General features: G+C 38.8%; 1 protein-coding gene across 2 annotated transcripts in view; it reads left to right on the plus strand.

The window, feature by feature from the left end:
* LOC121319626 (carbohydrate sulfotransferase 11-like) overlaps positions 1–23,863 on the plus strand; it is a 63,336-nt gene extending 39,473 nt beyond the window's left edge. For both annotated transcript variants that reach the window (XM_041257235.1, XM_041257236.1), the window contains exon 3: positions 21,610–23,863. In XM_041257235.1, coding sequence (XP_041113169.1) covers positions 21,610–22,464 — 855 coding nt within the window. In that variant the 3' untranslated portion in view covers positions 22,465–23,863. The remainder of the gene's footprint in view (positions 1–21,609) is intronic.
* The last annotated feature ends 1,098 nt before the right edge of the window (positions 23,864–24,961 follow it).

Genomic DNA, 24,961 nt, shown 5'->3' on the forward strand with positions numbered 1-24,961 from the left:
GTGTGTTACAAAGACATTGAACTTAACGAGCCTTTGTCGCTACATTACCCGTGAACTCTCCAGAGGTCAAATTAATGTACAAACTGCAATAAAAAGGAGACCGCAGAACTACTAGTTTGTCATTCAGTGCTTTTATAACCCACATTGTCAACTTTTTAATACAAAATTCCCTTTTTTTGTATCAAGTTACATATTTACATTATTTGTTCATGTTTTACGTCCCTACCTTTTTGGTCCCAGTCCTGAACTCGATCACTAAGCATCAAAATGCATCGTCTTACATTTTAGAATTGCAACTTGAGCACCTATTTGCAGTTAGGTTCACTAATCAATTACACGTTCATTGTATTTTAAACAGCGCTTTTTATGGATTGAGTGATGTGAAATGTGCTGTTATGTACTACAGAAAGAAAAAAAACCTTTGTTAAAAGCCCTGCTCCATAACCTTAACACAAAAAGAATACATTTAAAAAAAAACTAGGCTGGCTTAGTATCCATTTCCCAAACTCGTCAATCAATTTTGGATTTTAAAATTAAAGACTGTTTTCCTATTGGCTTTTGTTTTAAGCAAACAAATTACCCAGGGATAGTTTCCAGGGAGGCTCCCACTGCGATTTGCATTGGCTGCTTCAGTAAACACTTATGGGCACCTCATTCAAATTCAAGTGTCCTTCCTCGGCCCCCCTAAACACTGTACGCCCAGCTGCTGACAGCCATAGCAAAGGGAGCATGGACAGCATTGCTGAGAGGAAGGTGGCTGTGGACATATGTACAAGGGGGGTGGGAGGCATATGCATTGGAAACTTGAGGGAGTGCTAGATGAGTCTGTGAGTCTCTGGTCTGCATAGTTAGTGTAAACTTTAAATGCAGAAGTATTTAGTTTAGCCTCAACTTTTAAGATTGTAATGATCTACTTTCATTTTTGGAATATAATGTGCAGCCTGTGTATAATGTGCATGATTGAGCTGCACTGGATTACACCAGGTCCAGTTTAAGGTTGTAATTGTGAAGTGTGAAGACACCTGAGAACATAGATAATACTTAAAAAAAATGAAGGTTAATGTAATATATCACCAATCACATTTTGCGTACAGCCTGGTTGGGTAGGGGGTGGAAGCTGTATAAATCTGTAGAGTCAGTTGAAGAGGAAACCTAATAAAGATTAATAATCATCGTTAGTCAAATGCACCTAACGAATGCTGATGCGTGCACTGAGGAGCCTAGTAATCAACAGATAAGAATGAAATAGAGCAGCCTGTCTCCTCAGCATGGAAAGGATGTGTCCAAAGTAGAAATGCTTTTGTCTAAGTGTGAGTCCTTCGTCTAGGTCTATAACATGGTACTTCACTAACAGGAAGTGGTCAAGACACAACCATGCAAAGAACACTGGGAATGTGTTGTATATTTGCTTACTCTGCGTAAGTGTACAAAACATTAGAAACACCTGCTCTTTCCATGAAATAGACTGACGAGGTGAATCCAGGTGAAATCTATGATCCCTTATTGACATAACCTGTTAAATCCACTTCAATCAGTGTAGATGAAGGGGAGACAGGTTAAAGAAGGATTTTTAAGCCTTGACACAATTGAGACATGGATTGTGTATGTGCGCCATTCAGAGGGTAAATGGGCAAGACAAAAGATTTAAGTGCCTTTGAATGGGGTATGGTAGTAGGTGCCAGGGGCGCCGGTTTGAGTGAGTCAAGAACTGCAACGTTGCTGGGTTTTTCATGCTCAACAGTTTCTCGTGTGTACCAAGGCTGGTCCACCACCCAAAGGACATCCAGCCAACGGCAGGCCAGTGGTTGAAAATGGCTCATTGATGAAAGAGGCCAAAGGAGGCTGACACGAATTGTGCAGAGCCACAGACGGGCTACAGTTAGTCAACTGACAGTCCAGTACAACATTGATGCTGAAAGACCCATAAAAGAATGCACAACTGATTGTACCTTGACATGAATGGGGCATGGCAGCCGACGACCTAACAGAGTTCCACCTCTTTCAGCAAAACACAAGAAACTGCGGTTGCAGTGGGCTAAGGAACAAAAACACTGGACACCAGAGGATTGGAAAAACGTTGCCTGGTCTGATGAATCTCGGTTCCTGCTGATTCACACTGATGGGAGGACTAAGGTATGGAGAAAACCACATGAGTATATGCATCCATCATGCCATGTGTCAACATTGCAGGCTGGTGGTGGTGGTGTGATGGTGTGGGGTGTGTTTTCATGGCACACATTGGGCCCCTTGATAAAAGTGGAGCAACATTTGAATGTCATAGGATATCTGAACCTCATTGCCAATCAGGTGCATCCCTTCATGGCAGCAGTGTATCCATCTGCTAATGGATTTTTTCAGCAGGATAATGAACCATGCCACAAGGCTAGAATTGTCCAGGAATGGTTCCACGAACATGACAGTGAATTCAGCTTACTGCAGTGGCCTGCCCAGTCACAAGATCTCAATCCAATTGAGCATCTGTGGGATGAGATGGAATGAGCCATTCGGAGCAGAGATCCACTACCAGCCAACTTGACACAACTGTGGGAAGAATTGGAGTCAACATGGGCCAGCATCCCTGTAGAACGCTTTCGACACCTTGAAGAGTCCATGCCCCGACAAGTTGAGGCTGTTCTGAGGGCAAAAAGGGGGTACAACTCAACATTAGGAAAGTGTTCCTAATGTATTGTACACTCAGTGTGTGTGTGTGTGTGTTTGTGTGTGTGTGTATATATACATACACACACACACACACACACACATACACACACACACACACACACACAAACACACATACACACACACACACACACACACAAACACACAGAGTTTAACCCACTTTATATCAGATTGCCGTGCAGGCATAATTCGTGATATAAGGCTGGTCATGATATAAACTGGGTCTCACGTTTGCCTATGACAACACATTATGAGTGCGAGAAAAAAAGAAACAAATTAAACAGCAGTGTTTTAATACTGTACATTTACTCATTCTTTACATTTAAACACACGCATATAGTTTAGGACAAATACTTTTTGTGTCATTAACTGAAACGAAACAGTTTGTGTCATTATCTAAAAAAAGATAGTGGACTGATGAGAACTATCAATTTGTACTTGTCAAACTGCACAAAATGTTGGTTTATCAGCCGAGATGATTATTAGTTAGTTGAGATGGAAATTAATTAAATCCTGTGATTACTTAATAAAGCCCAGCCACGCAGAATTTGACAGGCTGCACAAAATGAGTAAGCGGGTTTATGAGATGATATTAAGAGAGGACATGAGAAGTTGTGTTTTTTTAAGCCCTCTAATTCCAGTTAACACTGCCATGCAGGTAGAGGTCATTATTGATCCTACAATTGCTTTTGCACACTTTTGCAGTGTAAAGAATTCTACTGCAATGTTCAGCACACTGAGAAGCTCAAAAAATGGTGTATTAAAGATATGCACCCTATGCAGCAGTTCCTAACCACTTCCAGCTTTTTACACCTGCAGTTTTCCAGCAGAAACGCTTACAGTGCCGTTATTGTGTAGCAGTGCAGTCTCTATTGCTTCGTTAGGGAGATGCTTGTTAATAGTCTTTTGTGTTGTGGTTGATGCTTGTGTGGTGTACAGCATAAGTATATAGTAACTTTGTAAATATTACTTTTTGTACTTAACTGGCCAGCTGCCAAAAGAGTGTATAATATTGGATTCATCCTGTATAAATACTAAAACCAACTAGATGCACATCAGAGTTATCGATTCCTCCACAAGCACAGCAGGTTATTGAGTGTGACTGCGGGGGAGATCACTCGCGTTAAATTTTACAAGTGCAGGTGGTCCATGGACCCCCACAGCTTTCAAGAGAATCAGACCCTTAATTGTCCCAATGCAAAGCAAAGGTTCATAATAACTGATTTACTAGATAAGAATTCCCCTTTACAGTAGACTCCTTTGTTCAAGAGTTGAGCTGAACTTCAGTGTGAATGTCAGTGTGTGATATTACAGAACCTGGATGAACTAGGAGCATTTATTATGGGCATTCAAAATTCCATTCTCAAAGCATTTAGTTACTGTGCTGTATTCATAACTGGACAAACGTTTCTGCTAATGTGTTTGTTAGCGTTGTTTTAAAGACACTTGCCATAATTTTTGCCCAACATATGTATACAGCATATCAATTCTGGTTAGTTGTCCATACACTTCTGAGCCATTCAAGACTGAAAGTGGTGACAGGACTGTAATTAACTGTCATAACTAGAGTCATGTGTGATTGTGACAGTTTTGAGTACATCCTCATCCTGGATTTATATGTATTATTATGCGTTGGAAAGATCACATGGATTCATACCGCTTGCTTTGTGGTGTTTTATGTTTTTGTAAAGCAAATCCGGGGTCACATTTTATCATTGTGCTATGTATAAGGTCACCGGCTATGTGAAGGATAGACAGTTTGCTGGATTACAGAGGTGTGCTTAAGAAGAGAATGCAGGTTGGATCTAAATGTGTATTGATAGAGGAGCTCTTTGGTTTTACCTACTGTACATTAGTAGGGGTTTACTTCCATGTTGATTTCTCTTTGCTTTCTCTTGATGTCTTGCTTAATGTGTGGATTATTTAAGCAAAATTGAAAAACCAGACAGCAGGGTCTATTTTAATCATCTACATATTGTCCACACTCTTTTAATCTCTATTCATTCTGTTTGTGTTTTACAACAGGTGTAATTTATTGCAACTTATTAACTTCACTACATACAACACAAATACATTTTAAATGAGGTACACAAATACACCAGTGTACAACGGCTACTTCTGCTGAAAAGCTCCCTCTGCAAGCTGCTCTGTTCCTACTGGGGACTTACTTATGATAAGAAATCTCTGATTTCAGTTTGAGGGCTATGTGTTTCATTGATGAAGAGGATGAAAACGCTATGGCGCAGGAACCATTTCTCCTGGCAGGTGACTCTGATAGGTATAGCTGGGAGAGTGGCTGGAAAAGGTGCAGCACCTTAAAGTATGGCGGGAAAAAAACTGCCTACAAAACTTTATTAAAAGCTGGAATAAGATTGTTTGTTTTTTTATATGAAAAACAGGATGTGACAAGGACAGCTGCATCTTAAAGCAAACAGAAATGAAAGGAGCCCCCTTTCCACCGGGAAGCACAGAGCCAGTGGAAATTTCCCTCTGGCTATAGTACGTCCATTCATTGGTTCTCTCACTCTCTCTCTCCTGAAGTGACCTGCTGATTCACTCCCAATTGCAATTACGCACATAGACATCGAAAAGAAGCACAGTGTGAGACGAAAAAAAAAAAAGGCATCCTGGTTTCACCCTTCTATTCAGCACTGCCAAATACAGTACGACCAGTTACCAGCCAAGTCCAGCTTCATAAGAGTTTAGGCCAAAAGAGTACTAAGAATCATGGATCTTTAAGAAAAGTCCATTCCCACTTGAGCGGTCCAGCTGAATCCTACTGTTGCGTGGGAATCCTGTTATTTAAGTACTGATTGCTTACCCTATCTCACTTCCAGTGTGTGTCTGTGTTGGGTCCTGCTTGTGCTCAGATTCATAATCACCCCTCTTTAGTGAAGACAGGGTTGGTGGAACCCAATTTTAAAGCTGGATGAGGAAAATCAAAATTCCGAGAGGCATTGTAAGTGTCTCTGGGGGGGACACAGGGTTTACTCCAATCCAGTGCTGCAAACTGGACATTGATTGATTGAGTTACTGTTTGTTTTGGAGCAGCAGTGTATGCTTTGTTAGTGCTTAGAGTCACTTGTTTTAAACATGGAGGATTTAAATATTCTGCAGTAGATGTTAATTTGATTGACATACATTTTGTGGTTTATTTAGCCAACCTGAGATCCCTTTTTTTCTAGTTGCATAGCAGTCTGAGCAAAACTAGTTTTTATCACTGTAAAATTTACTTTATTACATAGACAATGCGTATTGCATAGCATTAAAAGAAGAAGCTTATAATGAAACTGTGGCTGAGCTGCTATCAGAATGTGGGTTCTCCAGGACCTAGACCAATGACTTGGATCAGGTGGCCCACTCCTTTCCTTGATTTGCTTAGCTGTAATTCCATCCCCGTATTCTTGAATTGCTGCTTGTGTGGTTAAAGGCCCCTGTGCACAGGCAGCCCTCAGTCCTCCTGCAGAAGTTGGCAGCATGGGGCCATGCCAGGGAAAACCTTTGGCAGCAGCAGCAGGCAGACTGCAACCTACAAATAAATTCAGGCTGTCAGAGTCACTGACAGACTCAGAAGAGACAGAGATGGGGCGGGGGTGGGAGTAAGGAGATCCAATAGCAACCTGCCAAAACCTGGTCCCACATCCCGTTTGCAGAGTAAACAGACCATGCAGTTGGCGTGTGCGTGGCTGGTCAGGGACTTGAAATGTGCCCTTGTTTTACTGCAGGCTGCCGGGTCGCCTGCCTGGTCAATGCTCTGAGGGTACACTTGTAAATGCTGCACCTCGCATGCAGCATCTTCATGAATTCTGTTCCTCTCACTGGCGTCTGCTATCCGGGCGGGGGGGGGGGGGGGGGGGGGGAGTGTGCCAGTGGGTGTGAACTGGTGACTGCTGCCTACCTGCTCTGGGAATCTCAGTGGCACCTACCACGGGTTGTCTGGAAGGAGGTCTGCAGGCAGTCAGACGCATACCTTGTCAATGTGTTAAACAGGCAGTTCACATTATCTCACAAACTCTCTACATTCACACCTTAGGTGTACCTCCCCACCTTTTTTTCTTATAGAATTTTCTTCTATAAAATAAAATAGTATACATTTTACTTTATTACGAAATTAAACCATGTAATGATATATAATGTCCAGTTATTTCCAGCATTAGCTGGTAGAATTTGAAGGCTGTGTGTCTGTGTGGATTTCATTTGAAGTTTGTTTGTTTTAACCATAACCTATTGATGGCCGCAGCCACAGATCCTGCAAGCAATGTATAGTCATATAGTTCCACACATCTCAAAGCACACTTCCAATATAGTGATAGATTCAATTGCAAGTCACTGAATCACTTACTCAAGTCTTGTTAGGTATGAGATATGGAACCTGCTAGAATACTAAATAAAGAAGGGTAATGAACTGATTGAATGTGGTATGTGTCCCGGATTGCAGGCACTGATGGCTGTTCCTCTCTCAATCTGGAGAGCTGGCACCGTACAGGCAGCAACAATGTGGATGAAGGCACTTGCTGAAACATTTATTAAAAGTGTTTCCTATTCTTCAATGATAGTAACTTGCTGTCTGTAGCCCTGCTTAAATTAAATAAAGGGCAATTGTGAGATAATGTACAGCATTGGTAATAAAATATGTCATTGAGCCCAGGTACTACAGTATATCCAAATTACATTGTTTTGCTGCATTAATGGAAGTCCAGCAGATGTTGTCATTAATGGTGTGGTGTGATTCTACTCAATAACACTGAGTTAGAACAATCTACAATAACACATAATCTAATGTGGAGTTGAGAGGAGTGACACAGAATACAACATACCAAATTGCATAATAAAGGTGGTCTTAGGGATCTTTTTTATTTTTTAAAGACAGTTGCCAATTGCTCCAAACAGTCTTTTTGAAAAAGGCAGCTGACTGTTTCTAAGCATGTACCATAATTATGTGCCCTAACTCCAGGAACTTAACCCCAATTAGTGCTTTCACATTAGATGGAAGCTAAGCAGAAGCAATTAAGATGAGTAATGTTGTTTTTATGTCAGGGTTAGAAACAAAATGCACTAATGCATTTAAAACAAATCCACACATATACTCTCACGTTCACGGTCTTGCTTTAAAAAAATGCTAATGCTTTTTTTAACAGGGTGTAGCAGTGGTGAATAAGCATTCATAATGCTTATAAAACATTACTCTGAACTGAAACCTCCCTTCATCTCCCCTACAATGCCAACCCCACTTAATGACGTTTACCTTTGTGTTCTCCCTTTTGCGGGATGCAAAGTTTATTGGACATTTGAATTTATTGAAACACGTTGCATCTTTGAAGTAAGTGTAAAGGCATTTTACTCATCAATTGCAATGTGATGTGTTTTCCTATTGTCACACAGAGGTACATTTACCATTAATTATACATACTTTTTTTGCAAACCATTAATTATACATTATTTTTTGCAAACTTAAACTGGAAACAATCAATTTCTCTAAAAAGAAAAAACAATTCACGATGAACAAGACAAAATGAGAAGTCCACCGCAAAGTTGCAGAAGTAAAAAGATGTATAAAGACCCAATGTACTGCGTATGATAAATATTCGCATACTATTTTGTTAATGGTCTAAAAATATGATTAATTCAATTAAAGATGAAAAAGACCAAAAACAGCATAACGTACCAGATTTGAATGGGCACTTCTGTGCTTTCAAAACAGAAGTTATTTAGGCAATGCGCTGTGTACCACTTCTTATCTGCGTACCTGAAAATAACACCACCAGGTTGTGACCCCCACCACAAAAGAAAAAAATAATACTGAACATGTTATTAGCAAATGGGGCAGGTTTTATTAACAAGATCAAAAAATAGGCCACGTTTTTACTAAACATTTTAATAAATAAAGTTCAAAATTTGTGAGTCTTTTTTAAAACACATTTTTCTTATACCAATACAGTAGTGGTGGGCAATAATTAGTTTGTTTAAAAACCAGACTTTAATCACTGGTAATACAAATAGGTGTATAGGTGGCAATTCCATGAGTGCTCCGTCTCTCAAGAACCAGTGGGAGAAAAATAAGGTCCCGCATAGTGTAAATAAATAACCTGTTGACAAAAATAAATAAAAGCATTTTTTTGCGTTATCTGTGTCATTTTCAAGCAAAGTTTTGTGGTCAGCAAGGTGACACGGCTGAGAATTTTTTTCCTCTGTCATCCCGTCTAGTGCTGTCAGTGTCAGTTTCTCAGCACACAGTACCGTAGTATGGTGTATATATTAGGATATCTTCGTACACTTGTAGCTCCCTACTCCCTCCTCTGAAACTCCCTCCTCACTCCTCTGTAACTCTCTCCTCCCTCCTCTGAAACTCCCTCCTCCCTCCACTCAAACTCCCTCCTCTGAAACTCCCTCCTTCATCCTCCCTCCTCTGAAACTCCCTCCTCCCTCCTCTGAAACTTAATTTGTTCCATACATTGAGACTGCATGTTCTGCATCAACTGAATTGGTTGGAAGCGTAAGGCAAAGTTTTGCCAAATTACACAGATGTGAAAATCGATTAGAAACAGTCCCAAAACAGTCCCAAGTTACCCAAGGGCATCTGGCATACTTTAATAAAGGCAATATATGCAGCACATTCATTGTCATGTTATTTATGTCATCCAATAATTAGTTTTATTAGTACCGAGTCAAAACAAAGAAATTGTGCCTATTTGGGCCTAAAATTCTAACTGCGTTTAAAAAGTAAGCAGCAGATTGTTTGAAGCGAGGTGGCTGTGCTAGATTGTACCTGTAGTACTGATTTTACTTGGCTACAACCGACAGGAATACTTTTTGTCTCAAACTTTCCATTTTTTTTTCTGAAAGCTGTTTATTTTACGTTCTGTTCAGTAGCCTCTGTAGTAGCTTTTTGTTTAAGCTAAATTTCGATCATATTTTCTCCAGACACATTATAAAATGAGCAAAACATTGACCTCCATTGCATGTATAGTTTCTTTGGGAAATATTGTGACGCAATATCAGCCGAAATATACTTTGCTTTTTTTGCTTTGTTGTCCATTTCTGATATTTTACCTCCAATGCTGAAAACTAGATTTTAGCAACCTAAACAAACACAATGCAGCACTGACTTTGTCCCACACCCTACTGTACAGTATAGGTCACAGAAAAGCCAGTACAGACGCACTGATGATAGATTGTTATAATTTGAACAGTAAACAAGAATGTTAACTGCTTTGGAATATTTTTTTGTAAATGTTATTTGTCTAAGGACTTTTAATTTTTTTTTTTTAAAGTACAACGCACACAAGACAATGAAGGAATAAAAAAAAAAGCCTATTTGCAGATGGAAGAAGCTTGTGTTGTGCAGTAGTTCATTTAAACACGGTTTCTTTATTTTTCTCTCTGTACACGTCCGGTTTGCATTAGCCCCTAAAAGCGATAAGTTTTGCAGCGACCCCTCAGTTTCCCAATTTCCACAAAATCCACGAAATCGCGATTTAGGTAGACCCTTACGAATTATAGAGACAGTTATTGAGAATTATATCGTAACTTCAAAGTAATATTTCAAATTGTTTTTTATAAATTAAAAAAAAAAAAATGTCATAAGACAAGAGAGATATTGTAGTCTATTTGGTTACGAATCAATTTTCAAGAACTTTCTCAGAAAATATGTAGATACAGTATACAGTAGAAATACCTGAACTGATGAAGGTGACAATTCTTCAAATAGAGGTAATTATGGAAAATTGCTTTCTTTGATTTGTGACTATGACAGCATGTTAAGCAATCAGTATTGTTGGGTACCTGTAACAAGATTCCGAATGGCTTAATCTCTTCAGCGCCTCAGGCTCAGGTTCTCCTAGATTCATAAATACAAGATGAAAGCCAAGTACATAGCTGTGTAAACAACCAATGTTCTGTGAAAATATGTTACATTTACTAAAATAAAAATAAAAATGCTTTAAAAAAGACTGAATTATATATATTTAGTATTACTATGCAGGACAGATGCTGTAGTATCGTTACCTTTATTAAAAAAGCAGGGATTCCTCTACCAATCGAATGCCCATAAATTAACTGATCAAAAATTTTAATCGTTTCACAGCTCGAGTTATATTAAATCACATGCTGATTAAACCAGCCTATGCTTCTGATCCCCAGCAGAAAGCATTGACAATAATGTGACAAGGATAAGGAAAAACATGCTGGGAAAACTGACAATGAATACTAAGTTTACAATGATTATCCCTGAATGTACATAATTTAATATTCTTACGCGCTTCCGCTCCACTCGTGACATCTTTTGAGAATGACAAAGACTATTGTCATTCATCGCAGAACATTTACACTTTTAATTTAGCAATGTTCATGCAGTTTATGTAGGAAAGCTTATTAACAAATTATCAACCTGACCGGAGGATTGCAGAGACGTGGGCTCGAATACCACCGCCGCTGCCGCCATTTTATGTTATGAATTCTGTGTACAGGGTGGCAGTGGAGGCAGTAGTAAAACTGTGGGGAACCCTGTCTGGTTAACTGACTACCTGGGGCGAGGCTGAGAATGGAAGTGAATCAGAGAAGAGGGTTGTAGCTTAGGTGCTTAATTTTTTAATGGCAAGTAAAAGGTTTAATGAATAGCAGTAGTCTTAGCATATTAAAACTATACAATGTTCAAAAAGCTTCACAGGGTATAAGAGGGTTGGAAACTAACAATATTGTGGTACTAGTCAAAAGGACTAGTACTTTTTGAAACTTGCTAGTCCTGATGTAAGCTTACTAGTCCTTATGTGAAGTGCCTAAGTTGGAATCAACAACAACAGCTGGGTCCCTAAAAATATGTTTAAATTTTATTTTCCTAAAAAAATAAACACTGTTATAAATTATATTTTTTAACAAAGGCATCTTAGTAAACGCTCCTACAGATTGATCAGTCACCTATTTCCACCTTGTTACTGAGTGACCGTAGTACGGTGTCCATATTAGGACAACTTTGTACATCAGGCAAAAAGGAGTCATTATGTGCTCCCTCCTCTGAAACTTCCTCCTCCTTCCTCTAAAACTCCATCCTCCCACATCATTTTTGCTGGTCTCAAGAGATCAGCCAATAAGAACCATTTCCAACTTTTATGCGTTTTGATTGGTTAGATTAAATGCCAGTCATATTACCTGGGAAACCAACTACGTAATTGAATGGGGCATAACTAACTAAACACATTCAACGTATGAGAACTGAAAAAGTAATAATAATAATAATAATATAATAATAATAATAATAATAATAATAAAGGCAAAAATAGCACTGCCTGATTTAAAAAAAAAAAAAAGATCTACAATCAACTCTTCAGTTAATTAATTTGTCAGATCAATCTATTAATCGAAGCAGCCCTGAATATAATATGTATTATAATTTCTAATTCCTAAATGTGGTTGAGAGGGGTAAGTATGTTTTGATCATTCCCTTGAGTATGCTTTGATCATTCCAGGTTCTAATTGCTTCTTGAATGACCCCAATTGCTCAACCACTACAGTTGTTGTTTAACACATGTATTTTTCTCATGTGTTTCTGAATTTTTGTTTTGGGTTGAATCCAATCCAATCTTGAGCTTAACATCAGATTTGTTTTAAGAATGCCTTCATACTGTATGCATTAAACATGGGAGAATACCATAGCTTTATGATAGAGCTCAAACTTCAGATGACACAAGGATTTGCTGTGCAATTGGTGAATATCGGCCCAGCTGATTAACAGCCCGTAACAGCCTCTTTATGTGGTAGGACAAGACTGCTAGTTGGTTGCTATGGACACAACAGGAATATGTATCTAGGTGGAGGAGGGTGCTTTCCCTTTGTTGCTATTAAGATCAAAGCAGTGTGACAAGGCTTGGGGTGTCAGCTTTGGAGAACTGTCTCCCTTTCACTGAGCTTTGCTGCTTTACTGCACCTATTGTTTTTAAACAATAAAGTAAAAGTGTTTGCTGTTTGTGAGAGCTCAAAGGCTAAATCTCAGTCATTGTTCTGCCAATCCTCTGCATTTCTTTTGCTGGATAGCTATGAGATGCAACATTGTGCTTCCAGTTTTGAAGCTGTGATTGGATTCTATGAAAGAAGCATCTTTGTTTGTTGCTGATTCAAATTGCTTTGACTCCACATTTTGGTCTCCCAACATTTTGGAATTGTATCTAACTTTTAAAAAAAAAATGATATCTCAATCCTAAAATTCTAGGTGATGCAAAACTTTTGCCATAGCTGTGTATTAAGCTTAGTTCTTTTATATACAAGTACATTACATTTATTTAATTATACATATGATCTGGATACAATACATGGTTATTGGTTATTATCTATTTATAACTACAATGCAATTGCCATTAATTTGTATTCTTGTAAATTGAATTAACATTGATTACTAAAATGCAGTGACTAAAGCAATTTCCACTAAATTGCAATAAATAGTAATTAATGGAAGTAAAAAGCGTTCTTAAATGTTTTTGGCGTGTCTATGCATCACAGACAACAGATAAGTCATAGGCTGAATGGCTTGTACATTCAATAGTGGTTCCTTTTGAGATGTGTTCAGTAGGAAGGTTCTATTTGAATTCTTGGCATTTGCAGTAAAATGGCTGGTTGGACATCATTCAGTAACAATGGCCTGGGTAATACTCCATATAACCCCAATGGCAGTACATGTATTTTCAACTAAAAGGTTGTCTGATGACTGATTTTCAAATAAACAAGTTCTAGACCCCCCAGAGAATGTATTTCTGCTGAGAGTCATGCTTTGGAATATCAATCAGCTACTGCTGAAGAATCCCACACTCTGTCCTTCAGTCGCCACTGACAGCTGGCTTGTGTTTTTAGTTTCCTGGTTTTTTTTGAGCAGCAGTATTACAGCTATGTTACAATAGAGCAGTGACACAGCTATCTAATGGATGAACTGATTTTATACTTTATGTTTCATTTTTTCCCCGTTGAACCATCTTTGAAGAGGGGAGTGGGGTGTTTGTGTTAACTGACTCACATGACTAATTAATTTGCCATGCAAATGGTATCCATGGAAATGGCATCCTGTTGTATGATAAGTGGCATATCGTTGACATTCACTTCCAAATCCTGACACGATGCAAAAAGGGTCTGTAGCAGCAGCAAATTGATGTTGAATCACTGATTTGATTAAAGTCTGACTCAGAGCAAAGCCAGAGATTAACTAATGTTTTTATTAAAATCCAAAATCTTAAAAAGGCAAAGATAAAGCACTGGCATTTATTACCTAGAACTAAAGGATGCATCTAGTGTACTTGAGACAACCATCTCTCTTTCTATTATAAAATATTTGGAAGACATTTATCTCCTTATACATGTGCTGCACCCTATAGTTGCTTAATTGTATAAGCTACATCTCCCTGTTCCAAAAGATCACATTTTAATAGCTGTCTGTTCAGGACTGCACAAACTACTGATGTCTCTTGCGGTACAGTCTCAAAAGTTCTGACAGATTTCTATAGAAAAGACTTCACTGCAACATCTTCACAAAGAGTATTTGTAGAAGTGGTTGTCCTTTGTGAGATATATTTATTCTTATGTGGTAAATATGTTAAGTTCCAAGAAACTCTGCAAGCCAAGCAACTATTTTCACAATTGCAGGGTTGTGATTCTTGTTTTGCGTAAAGGATCCATACCAAGGCCATCACATAAAATATGACTGATTTTAATTCTCTTGGAGATGGTGTGTCGAGGGTGAGAGAGTAAACACAGTCTTGTTTCGAAGAGGGTCAGATCTTGACTAAATTTCAATTAAACTGTTCTGAAAAATGAAACATTCTGAATGAATGTATTTTATTTTTACTGCAGGATTGAACCTGAAAACTAGATGAAGATGTCTTAAAGTGTATACAAACAATACTGTCTAGTCTCTCTTGAACCATTTTGTATCCTTGTGTTTTGCAAAAATAAAACCAGACGTGTGTTTTTACTGTCTGTGCCGCTTGCCACAGAAGAAACCCACACACTATCTCAGAAAGAAAAACACTTCTTTCATAACCAACTCATAACTGGTTACCCCAAATACACCAACACTCACACTTACCATTGAGTTACATAATCTATAAAACATGACTTGAGGCAAGACTTGTGCAGCCAGTAATTAAGGAATTCTCACAGGGTGCGTCTGTTTATCCTGCAGGAACTTGGTGCTTCCCTTTAAAATATCTGACAAGACATCTTACAGTCTCCAGGCCCTCTCTTGAAGTAGAGCAGGGTCACAGAGCAAGCTTTGTTGCAGGGTCATGTTTCTGTGTATCTCTAACTAAAGGAAGTGTTGTGGCCTGTATCACACCTCAACAATTAGGAATTCCCAATTCTACAGTAGAAAACCAATGCAAATCTGTGGTAGCACAGCATCATTACCAAAACTCAGGACTTTTTTAGCTACTTTTAAATCGGCCTCAGCTGAAGAAATTAACTGTAGCCGTATAAAAGTACTCTATATTTGCTGCTCTCTTAAAACTAGTGCTGGGATGAACACAGAATTTTCATGTTCAGATATTCGCTCATAATTAAAAATGTATTTGTTCGTTTTTCAAAAAGTATACAAGCCATTTTATTGCTCTGAATGCAGGCAGAGACAGCATAGCAGCAGGGCAGGGGGGCATGTCTGTGGCCCCTGTGTGTGTGCCTTTTTTTTAACAGTAAGACCTTACAATGTGTAACACGTTAAAACAGAAAACTATCTCAGGAGTAAAGAATAAATTGTGTAGAACTTACTTTACCCCAGTGAGTTAACTACAAAACAAAGGATGCCAAATTTTGTGGTCTAAAACTTTTAAATAGAGGCTCAAGAGCTGCTGTGTTGATTCTATGTTATATATATATATATATATATATATATATATATATATATATATATATATATATATATATATATATAGTTTTTATATATTAATCTCACATATCACACAGAGCTCTTTTTTTCATTTGCCATTTTTTGAAACTGTGACGGTACTTTTTTAAAAGTCGCTTAAAATATCTTATGCTCAATGAAAAAATACTTCAACAGGAATTCTATATGGTATAATAGATTCATATGCAATTGAACAGGACATGGCTTCTGTATTTGTGATGGTTGAGGTTGTAGTTGACACCTCCTCTCAATACAGAACACCTGTGGACTCCCTGAAATTAGGGCAGCCAAATAACACAGCAAAGGTTATGTTCAGCTTGAAATGATTTTGACAAACACCAAAAATAACAGGGCTGCTTTAAAGGTATTTACAGTTGAAAGATAATCTGATAATCAACCCTCCCATGTTTCAATTAGACAGAACATCACGTTTCTCCAACTCCAGAGCATCCAGAAATACCAAAAAAAACAAAAAATAATCCAACAGTGTGATGAGCTCTTGGTTCACCTAATTTCAGAGATATCCTCAATCAATAGATATTTGTACATTTTTAATGTAAATAAATCAGTTTTCCACAACCGTTATAGTGAGCTAAGCTTTGGTTCACACTAATGTACCCTACAAAGCCTGCATTCACCAAATTCATATCTGTTAATAAACGCATACAGTAGAGTATATTGAAGGAACACACTGTACAGATACACTAGCATGAACCTATTTATTGTTGCTCTTCAACAAACCACAGGTCTGTCCAAAGAGTGAATCTGCCACATGTGGCTACACTTTGCAGCCCATTTTCTGAGAGAAACCACAGGGCCTGTTTGTAGCCCACGCTGTTTCTTTTCCACTAGGATATGAGGGAGGCAGGACTCCATTCTGAGTGGCTTTTGAGGCTACAGCTGTAAACAAAGTCCTCCCACATATAACCACTCCACCCTTTCATGTTATTTTTAGATATCTTGTTTTGTTGTGTTCCCATGTGTGTTTCTGACTGTACTGGGCTCAACAGCATAATGTAAACACACACACACACACACACACACACACACACACACATATGCGTACAGTGTACAAATTGTGCTTGATGAATGCCATGTTTGGAGGTAGGAATGTCATGTTTATATATACACTTGCGTATGTTGATAAACATTGGAAAAAAAAATTGTGAAGAAATAAAGACAAAACTGCAACTGTATGTACAAGGGAAAAACCTGTGTAGCCTACAACCTGAATTTCCTTCGTACTGTAACTCTCTCATAAGTGTATGGTATGAATTTTACACGGTGTTACTACAGTGATCTACAGTGCAAGTGTTTTGGAAGCACTAACTATGTAAGGCTCTAGAAATTCAGGATCTAAGTAAAAATGAATTTGGTCTTAAGACATTTGGTTTGGTTGAAATGTTTTTCTGCTTATTCAGATGTTCTGATTAGTGCTTAAATGTATGGAACACCTACTGAAACAACTACTCCTCCGATTATGTTTTTGAAAGAACTTCAATTATGTGCAAACCAAAATGAGAAACTGACATGTGGAAAGTTGTATAATGTGCTGGGATATTAAACCTACGGAATATTCAGCTGCATTTTGTATTTAGTTTCACAGTAGGACCATAATGTTAGTGTTCTAGTAATGTTGTAAGTGGAAGAGAAGGCTAGAGACTTCAAAGGAAAGCTAGTACTGTATGCTTCCTTGCCTCTAAACCATATGGTTACTGTTGGAGATATTAATAATAAATGTGGAAGGCACTGAAGCATACTGCAATGTGTGAGATAGAAGTAGACTGAGGAGTGTTTGAGCTCTTGAATAAAATAATGCACACAGGTAAGTAGCTGGAGGGGACATATCTCCAAACAACAGCAGCAGAATGGGGCTTTGGAAGCAATGAGCTTCATACAATCTGTTCTGTCATTGTCATTCTAAAACAGCCTGCTTCTTTTAATTCCCTTAGTGGGGGAGACCATCTGTTTTCTGCTGAAGGTGGCTGCGGGGAGCCAATCTGGTGGCACTGCTATGATAGAATATCTCCTATTCACTGTTAACCCCTTTCAGGTTCTTGCCAGTGCCAAAAATGCTAGCTTGGTGCTCGTCAGCTCTCTAGCAGGAGCTAGCTTCAGTATCCTTGGCAATTAACTGTCTATCTGAAAGCCCAACATTAGAAAGGATAAGATGCACAATGATGGCTAGTCACCTTGATGTTTGTATCTGACCTCTAATTGTCCGTTAATCGTTCTGATTTTGTTAATTCTAACTTTAATACAAATGTTGCTGTTGCTGTACCTCAGCTAAATTTCATTGCCAAGCATTTAAGACAGCGACAGCTTGTCATTTCAGTTACCCTCCCTACTGCTTGCTCAAAAAGCTAGCTTTTTTTACATCAACACAGTAATTTGATTTATTTGGTTGAGAAACCTGGTTTTCTTGATTTTTTTTAAGTATGTGAGGCATGGAATGGTTTTCATTTTGAATTCAGATGCTGGCCAATAGGGCAGGTTTAATGAAACTTGTTGTTTTCTACAGGAAATGATGAAAGTGCTTTTGGATTTAAAACCTCTGTAAATTTTATTACCCATTCTAACCTGTGTTGTCTGGTATTTAGTTGCTGGTACTGTAATTAGGAGCAGATGGCAACAATAAATGATGAGTATGAGGACAATAAAACTGCTAAATGCATGTGATGGGAGATAGAGTTTTTGTTTTTTTAAACCTTATGTTTCTTTTTAATAGCTTGGCAATTAAATTAGGTTGTGTACAGAAACCTCATGATAAATACATTTCCAAACAGAGATAGGGGTTTAATTCTCCAGCTAGATTTCAATGCCCTGAATCTCATTTCATTTAGTTGATCTTTTGGATATGCAATACTTGACTCACTGCGTGACCTTGTGCACGTCCCTGTGAGACGAGTGACTCGTGAGGTGACCTCAGTCCAGGAAATGAATGGTTATCAGCACCAGACTGGGGTAATGAAAGCGCTGATGCGCAAGTTTAATTATAAATAAAAAAGATTTAACAAAACAGACATACTGTAAAACAAAACGGCACGTTGGCCAAAACAAACAGACAAAAGAAAGCAAACACTAAATCCAACAAGTGTACACCAGCACGAGTAGCAATTGCTTATAATTGTTTCTTTAGTTCTTACTGTCAAGCTCTCTTGTTCTGCCTCTGAACACCCACCTCGCTCAGCCACAGCTGAGAGACAGTTACAATCTACATGAGTTTAGCATGGTTGGGGAATTTTAACCCCATCCATGCTGCAAAATAACAATACCAAAAGCATTATGTTTTTATAAACTAAACAATAAGTTTTAAATAATAATACAACACAAATACAAAATAATAGAGACACAGGGGTGGGGTGTACCCCATCACATTCCCCCACGTCCTTGTGTCTCAGGAGGATGGGGCTTCATATTCCTCGTTTCTACATTCTAGTCTGTCCTGACTTGAACTTGATTTGCTTCCATCTACAGGCATTTTACCAAATGAATAAAGAAAATAGAAGATAAGTAACACAGGTCAGAGAAAAGAATAACACAAGAGTGAATTTGGATTTAAACAAAGGACCACTGCGTTTCTACCTTTTCATTTCTCTTCTGTTTGAAGTTGCTGTGTCTCATCACTTTATTAGTTTAAAGAAAAACCTTTTCCTTTCTTTTTCTTTGAAAGGTACCATATGTTCTCATTGTAAACCTGCTGCTCTGTAAATTACCATCTTAATGGGAGGGAAACAGAAAATGTTGAATTGTAACAGCTTTTGAAGTGGCCTTCCCACCATCGGTTAAGTTTAATTTCAGGACTGAAGTCCACCAGAATTAAGACAATGTGGTGTTATTACAAAAAATATTTATCTCAGAGCCAGCACATGTTGTTCAGTAAGTAGGTCCCCCAGTACATAAACAAAGCCAGTATCCTCAAGGTCTTCTTCAGACTATATTGAGAGACTGTAGCTGTAGCTGAGGTGAAGTAATCAATACATACTGTAAGTTACTAACTATTGAAATCTCTTTTAACCTGATCAGTCTTGGAGTCCCTGATGACCTGACCAATTGCCAGTCCACACAGAAGCCATTAATCAAAGGCAGACAGCTGAGGTTATATCCTTTGGTCTGACAGTCTTTGGAATACAGATGTCAGGTCTGACAAAGCCATCAATGAAACACACCCAGTATATTGAATACAAATTGTCAGTTATAGGATTCTAATGAAACAGGTCCGCTAATGCCTTCATCAGTGATAATAATGTCGATGAAGTATAATCTGGACTCTAATATTTTGTGACAAGCAGGGATTGAATCGCACTGCTTGCAGCCTTGAGAAGCAGAATTCCAAGCTGCTCCATGAGTTATTTCTGAGAAGCATATTCCACAGCCGTGTAAATTTACCAGTCTGTAGCTTGCCAGTTTTATTTAATGCTTGTATTATATTAATTGCATCCCATTCACTTATTGTTTAGATTTATTCAGTTATGCAGCCAAGAGAAGTAACAATGTTCTGCCAATACAAGTTTGAAAATGAATATATAGGCCTATATCTTTTTGAGGGTTTGGATAAGAAACTTTAGACAAACATTTCTACTGTGCCCCCATCACACCAGCAGTAAATCACAGAAGGTCAGTTTAAAAAAGCTCATGCTTTAAGATCCAGATCTGCTAATGCCATCTAAAACACACTCCTTTTTAATGTCACTTCTCTCAACTTAATAACACTGTGCTCAGCTGTATGAACAGTGGTGGTGTTCCTTAGTTTCCTTGGAAGTGTGCTCTGTTTTAGTGCCAGTCGCTGACACATCTGGAGTTTATTAGCAGCCGAGGGTATGCAGCTCGGCAGCCAGCAATCCAGCAGCATGCCTGAGGGGAAACCTAATGAGGATTTGCAGTAAATCAACGGCGGAAGAGAAATGTCACTTAGAATGAACTGCTGGGTAGCCTTTCTACCCAGTTTCTCCTTATAAGTTACAGTCGTTTTGTATTGCTTTTATTATGATTTATTGGTAGCTATTGCTTAGTGTTATAAGAGATTAGCGACATTATGCAAACTTCATTTCAAGGGGATTGTACTGCTGGAGGCACCAGCGGTACTTCCAATGCTCTATGGGAACGGCACACAGTGCTACTCTGGTAGCTTTCTTCTTTGTATCTAAAAATGGCATATAAACGGCACATCAGAAGAAATTGATTCAGGTAGATAGGGTACACCAGTACTGTTAATAAAACAGCAGTTTTAATAACAAATATACAAATATGTAGGCCTAGACACTAAAATAGTTACAGTTTCCATTCAAATAGCTAAACTAGTTACAAGTCTGAGTGCTTTAAGTGGAACTGCAGGAAACTGAAGACATTTTTTAAATATCAATTATAAAAGAGGTTAATTAGGCCCCTGTTAATAGGCAGTGAATCGCTAGTGAGAAGCATTAGCTGGGTGTCTGAATCAGCACTAGAAAAACACAATCAAGAATAAAAGTACATTAATGGAGTTATCCAATCACTTTTCAGAATTGAAAATGTGCTTCTTGAGTAACTACAGTTTGTATATGCTTATGTTTGTAAGATGTGTGTTTGTGTTTTGTGTACTTTTGACTATATCTCTGTTTGGGCTGTATTTATTGTGCCATAAGTAGTTTCTTCCAGGGAGTTTTGATTCATCAGCAAAGAAAAAAGGGGGAAATTAAATGGAATTCCTCACAGCCTCTGAGACAAGAATAGAAAAAAGCTAAAATGTCGTTCTATTGTGTTCCCTACAGGCTATTTCACGATCCCAGCACTGTGGTATTACTATAACCATTGCATTTATAAACCAAGGCTTGGACTATTTTATCAATTTCATTTTCATTTACAAATTAAAGCTCACGCATGAGAATTTTAATGCTTTATTTCATGAGAATTAATAAGTAGTTTTGTATAGGTTTACAGCCTGACAGCTAATGCACTTCTGAGTTGAGTTAAGGTAATTTTCTTTACAGATGTTGAACTACGTGTGCAAGTTATTTCCATTTCTAAACACCCACAAACTCTACAATGTCTAAGTTGTTTTTATTTATTTTCCCCAGCTGGAGTATTCAAGCACTGCCGCCCTTCACCAGATGCGGAGGGACCAGGTATCGGATACCTGCAGAGCCTACAGTGCCTCCAGCCGCAAGCGACGTGTTCTGACTCCCAGCGACCTTAAGCACTTGGTGGTGGATGAGGACCACGAGATGATCTACTGTTATGTGCCCAAGGTGGCCTGTACCAACTGGAAGCGGGTGATGATGGTGTTGACTGGGCGTGGCAAGTACAGTGACCCCATGGATATTGCTCCCAGTGAGGCGCACATCCCTTCCAACCTCAAGACCCTCAACCAGTACAGCATCCCAGAGATCAACCACCGCCTGAAGAGCTACCTCAAGTTTCTCTTTGTGAGGGAGCCCTTCGAGAGGCTGGTGTCAGCGTACCGCAACAAGTTCACCCGCAAGTACAACACCTCTTTCCACAAGCGCTTCGGCACCAAGATCGTGCGCCGGCATCGCAAGAACGCCACGCAGGAGGCCCTGTACAGCGGCAGCGACGTCAAGTTCGAGGAGTTTGTGGGCTACCTCATCCACCCCACCACGCAGAAGGAGGAGCCCTTCAATGAGCACTGGCAGACTATTTATTCCCTCTGCCACCCCTGTCACATCCGCTACGACCTGGTGGGCAAGTATGAAACCTTGGAGGAGGACTCCAACTACATTCTCCGGCTGGCCGGGGTCATCGACTACCTTCGTTTCCCAACTTACGCCAAGTCCACCCGTACAACTGACGAAATGACTGCCGAATTCTTTCAGAACATCAGCTCCCATCACCAGACGCAGCTCTTCGAACTCTACAAATTTGACTTCCTGATGTTCAATTACACCACACCAAGCTACCTGAAACTGGACTGAGGACTCAAGGGACTGGCTGTGTTTGAAATTCTCACGTTGTCATGGGGGCAGGGGTTTGAATGTGGTGTATTTGGCTTAAAGGACTTGTTTTGCTGCGGTTGAGAGATAGTGAAGTTGGCTAAAGTAACTTTAAAAATCTGGAGGTGAGGAGTATTACTTTGGTCGTGGTTGCCCCAGGAGTCTAGTGAATGCCAATCAGTCACATTTTCTCTGAAGCAAATGACCTTGAGTCCATTGTGGCATCAAAATACCCACGTTAGCAGCAGATATGCTTAAAAAAACATAATTCCTTTGTGAAACAGGCAACACCTAAAGAGGCCATAAATATGTCTAACCAACAGGTCCTGTTTTACACTTAAATCCATAAAAAAAAAACATAACTGTACAGGATTTAAAATTAGAACTCCATCCCAGTTGAATGTAAAAACCAAAGATCATCACTGCCCAGCAGGGTTTGCCATTGATGCATCATTTCTGGGATCAGCTGACTGAAAAGAGAGAACTGTTGGAAAAAACCAAAGGGTAAATCTTCTCAGCGACCTAGCTAGAACTGACTGTAGCAATAGGAATTCCATGGTTAGAATCAGTCATGCTAAATAAAGCACCTAGCTCAATACTCCAATTATGATATTTTATGCTCAGTTTGGTCCTTAGTAGTTAAGAACTCTGTTTTTATATAGTTCTCACTTGTAATTAACAAGCCCCCTCCTTATTAGCATACCTTTAGGCACACTGGTGAGGAAGTTTTTTTTTTTTTTTTTTAAATGAAATAATTTAACAGAAATATTTATCCCCTCATTCCTTCAGTGAGGACACATGTTGTGGTCCCCAAGGAACACTTGATAAAAATAGATAAAGTAAATGAAGCACCTTAACCCTACTACTGTTAGGATATTTCCATTTCATCTGTTCCAGTAGCACAAGGCCACAGCCATGCTGAACATACTGTATAATAATCTTTCGTAAATAAGGATGCTGAAAGTAGACTTCAGTACTCTAAAATCACGTGGGGCGCACACACCAAACTGCTTCCTGCCCTGGAAACTTGAAAACAAGGGCCCCACGTATATGTACAGATTTGGGGCGTCCCCCCCCCCCCCCCCCAGAAAGCCCTTAGCACCCTCCCCTGTTCCTCCACTAAATATATCTTTCATTGCTGGTACAGAGGAGATAAAGCCCATCCTATGTCTACAGTTAGAACATTTCTCTGAGGACTGGAGGGAGGTGCTGAGGGACAGCGATTTGAACCCCTGCTTGTATGACTATGCATTTGTTTTTGTTTTTGTAAGTGAATGATTATTATTTTTGTCTGTTTTAAAAAGAGATGCTGCGAGCAGCAGACTCAGAATTATTTAAATTACTTTAAATGTGAGAAAAGACAGATTGCTTTTTTAATTTTTATTTTCAGTGACAGAATTAATAGAATTTTGTTTTTAAAATAACTTCTGGTACACTGTGTGTTTTTTTTTTTTTAAGTAAAGTTCTTTTATGATATGTTCTCTGGAACATGCTGTAATTAATGTTATTTATTTTACTCATAATGGGACAGGTTTAACTGATGTTACTGACACAACGTATCACCCTCATTAAGCTCTGTCACAATGAAACAATATCTCTGGGTCTAATTTGGGACAAACATTAAAAAAAATAAATAAACAGAATGAACAGAAACATTTGGTGACTGTAACAAAGAATTAAAACCTGCAGACAACTGCCCTGCAGAGCTGCAAAACCTCCAGACTGTTCCGACACCAAATCATGCTGCACAATATCCTGTTCCTAGTACAAAGTTCTATGCGTAAGATATCAAAGCACAAATACAGTATTCTCAAATCTTGCCTCCTCATTGCTGTTTTGAGACAGGGCCTTGTTAGAATAAAAAAACTGATGCTCATAAGCAATCATATTGACAAAATATGCCCATCTTCACCACATCCCAGCATCATGTTCACTTGCTTATACCGTTTGGGTTGAGTGGTGGTCCAACAAGCCGTAGTTGTTCAGGTGTAAAGTACACTTATAACTACACAATTTAGCTATGGTTCATAAATGATATCCTTTCGTTCCAATATTATCATAAATTAGTCAAACACTATCACCCCAAGGGAAAATATATGATAACAATACAACAAACTTCATTTGAGGACAGCCCCATGTTAAAGGAAGTTAGGTGTAACAGCAGGTTAACTCAGTGGTCCCCTATGGAGACTAGTTTATTTGAAATAAGTCTGATTGTCTAAACCTAGCCGCAGTCCCCATCTCAGAAACTACCACTACAAACCTGAGAGACATGGTTAAACTCAAAGGATTTTCTTCTGGTGAAAGAGAGTCAATGTAAAGATTGAGATTGAGGTATACTTCCAAGCTATGAATTGAAGCGGTCATGACTGTCCCTCATCTGTCATGAGCACCGTGGTTGCACTAAAAATAAAATAGTTTGAGCTGAAAAATGATTATTAAAATACCGCTGTGTCTCATTTCTCCTCCATTATATATT

This window comes from Polyodon spathula, chromosome 8 (genome assembly GCF_017654505.1).
Source record: "Polyodon spathula isolate WHYD16114869_AA chromosome 8, ASM1765450v1, whole genome shotgun sequence".
Lineage (NCBI taxonomy): Eukaryota > Metazoa > Chordata > Actinopteri > Acipenseriformes > Polyodontidae > Polyodon > Polyodon spathula.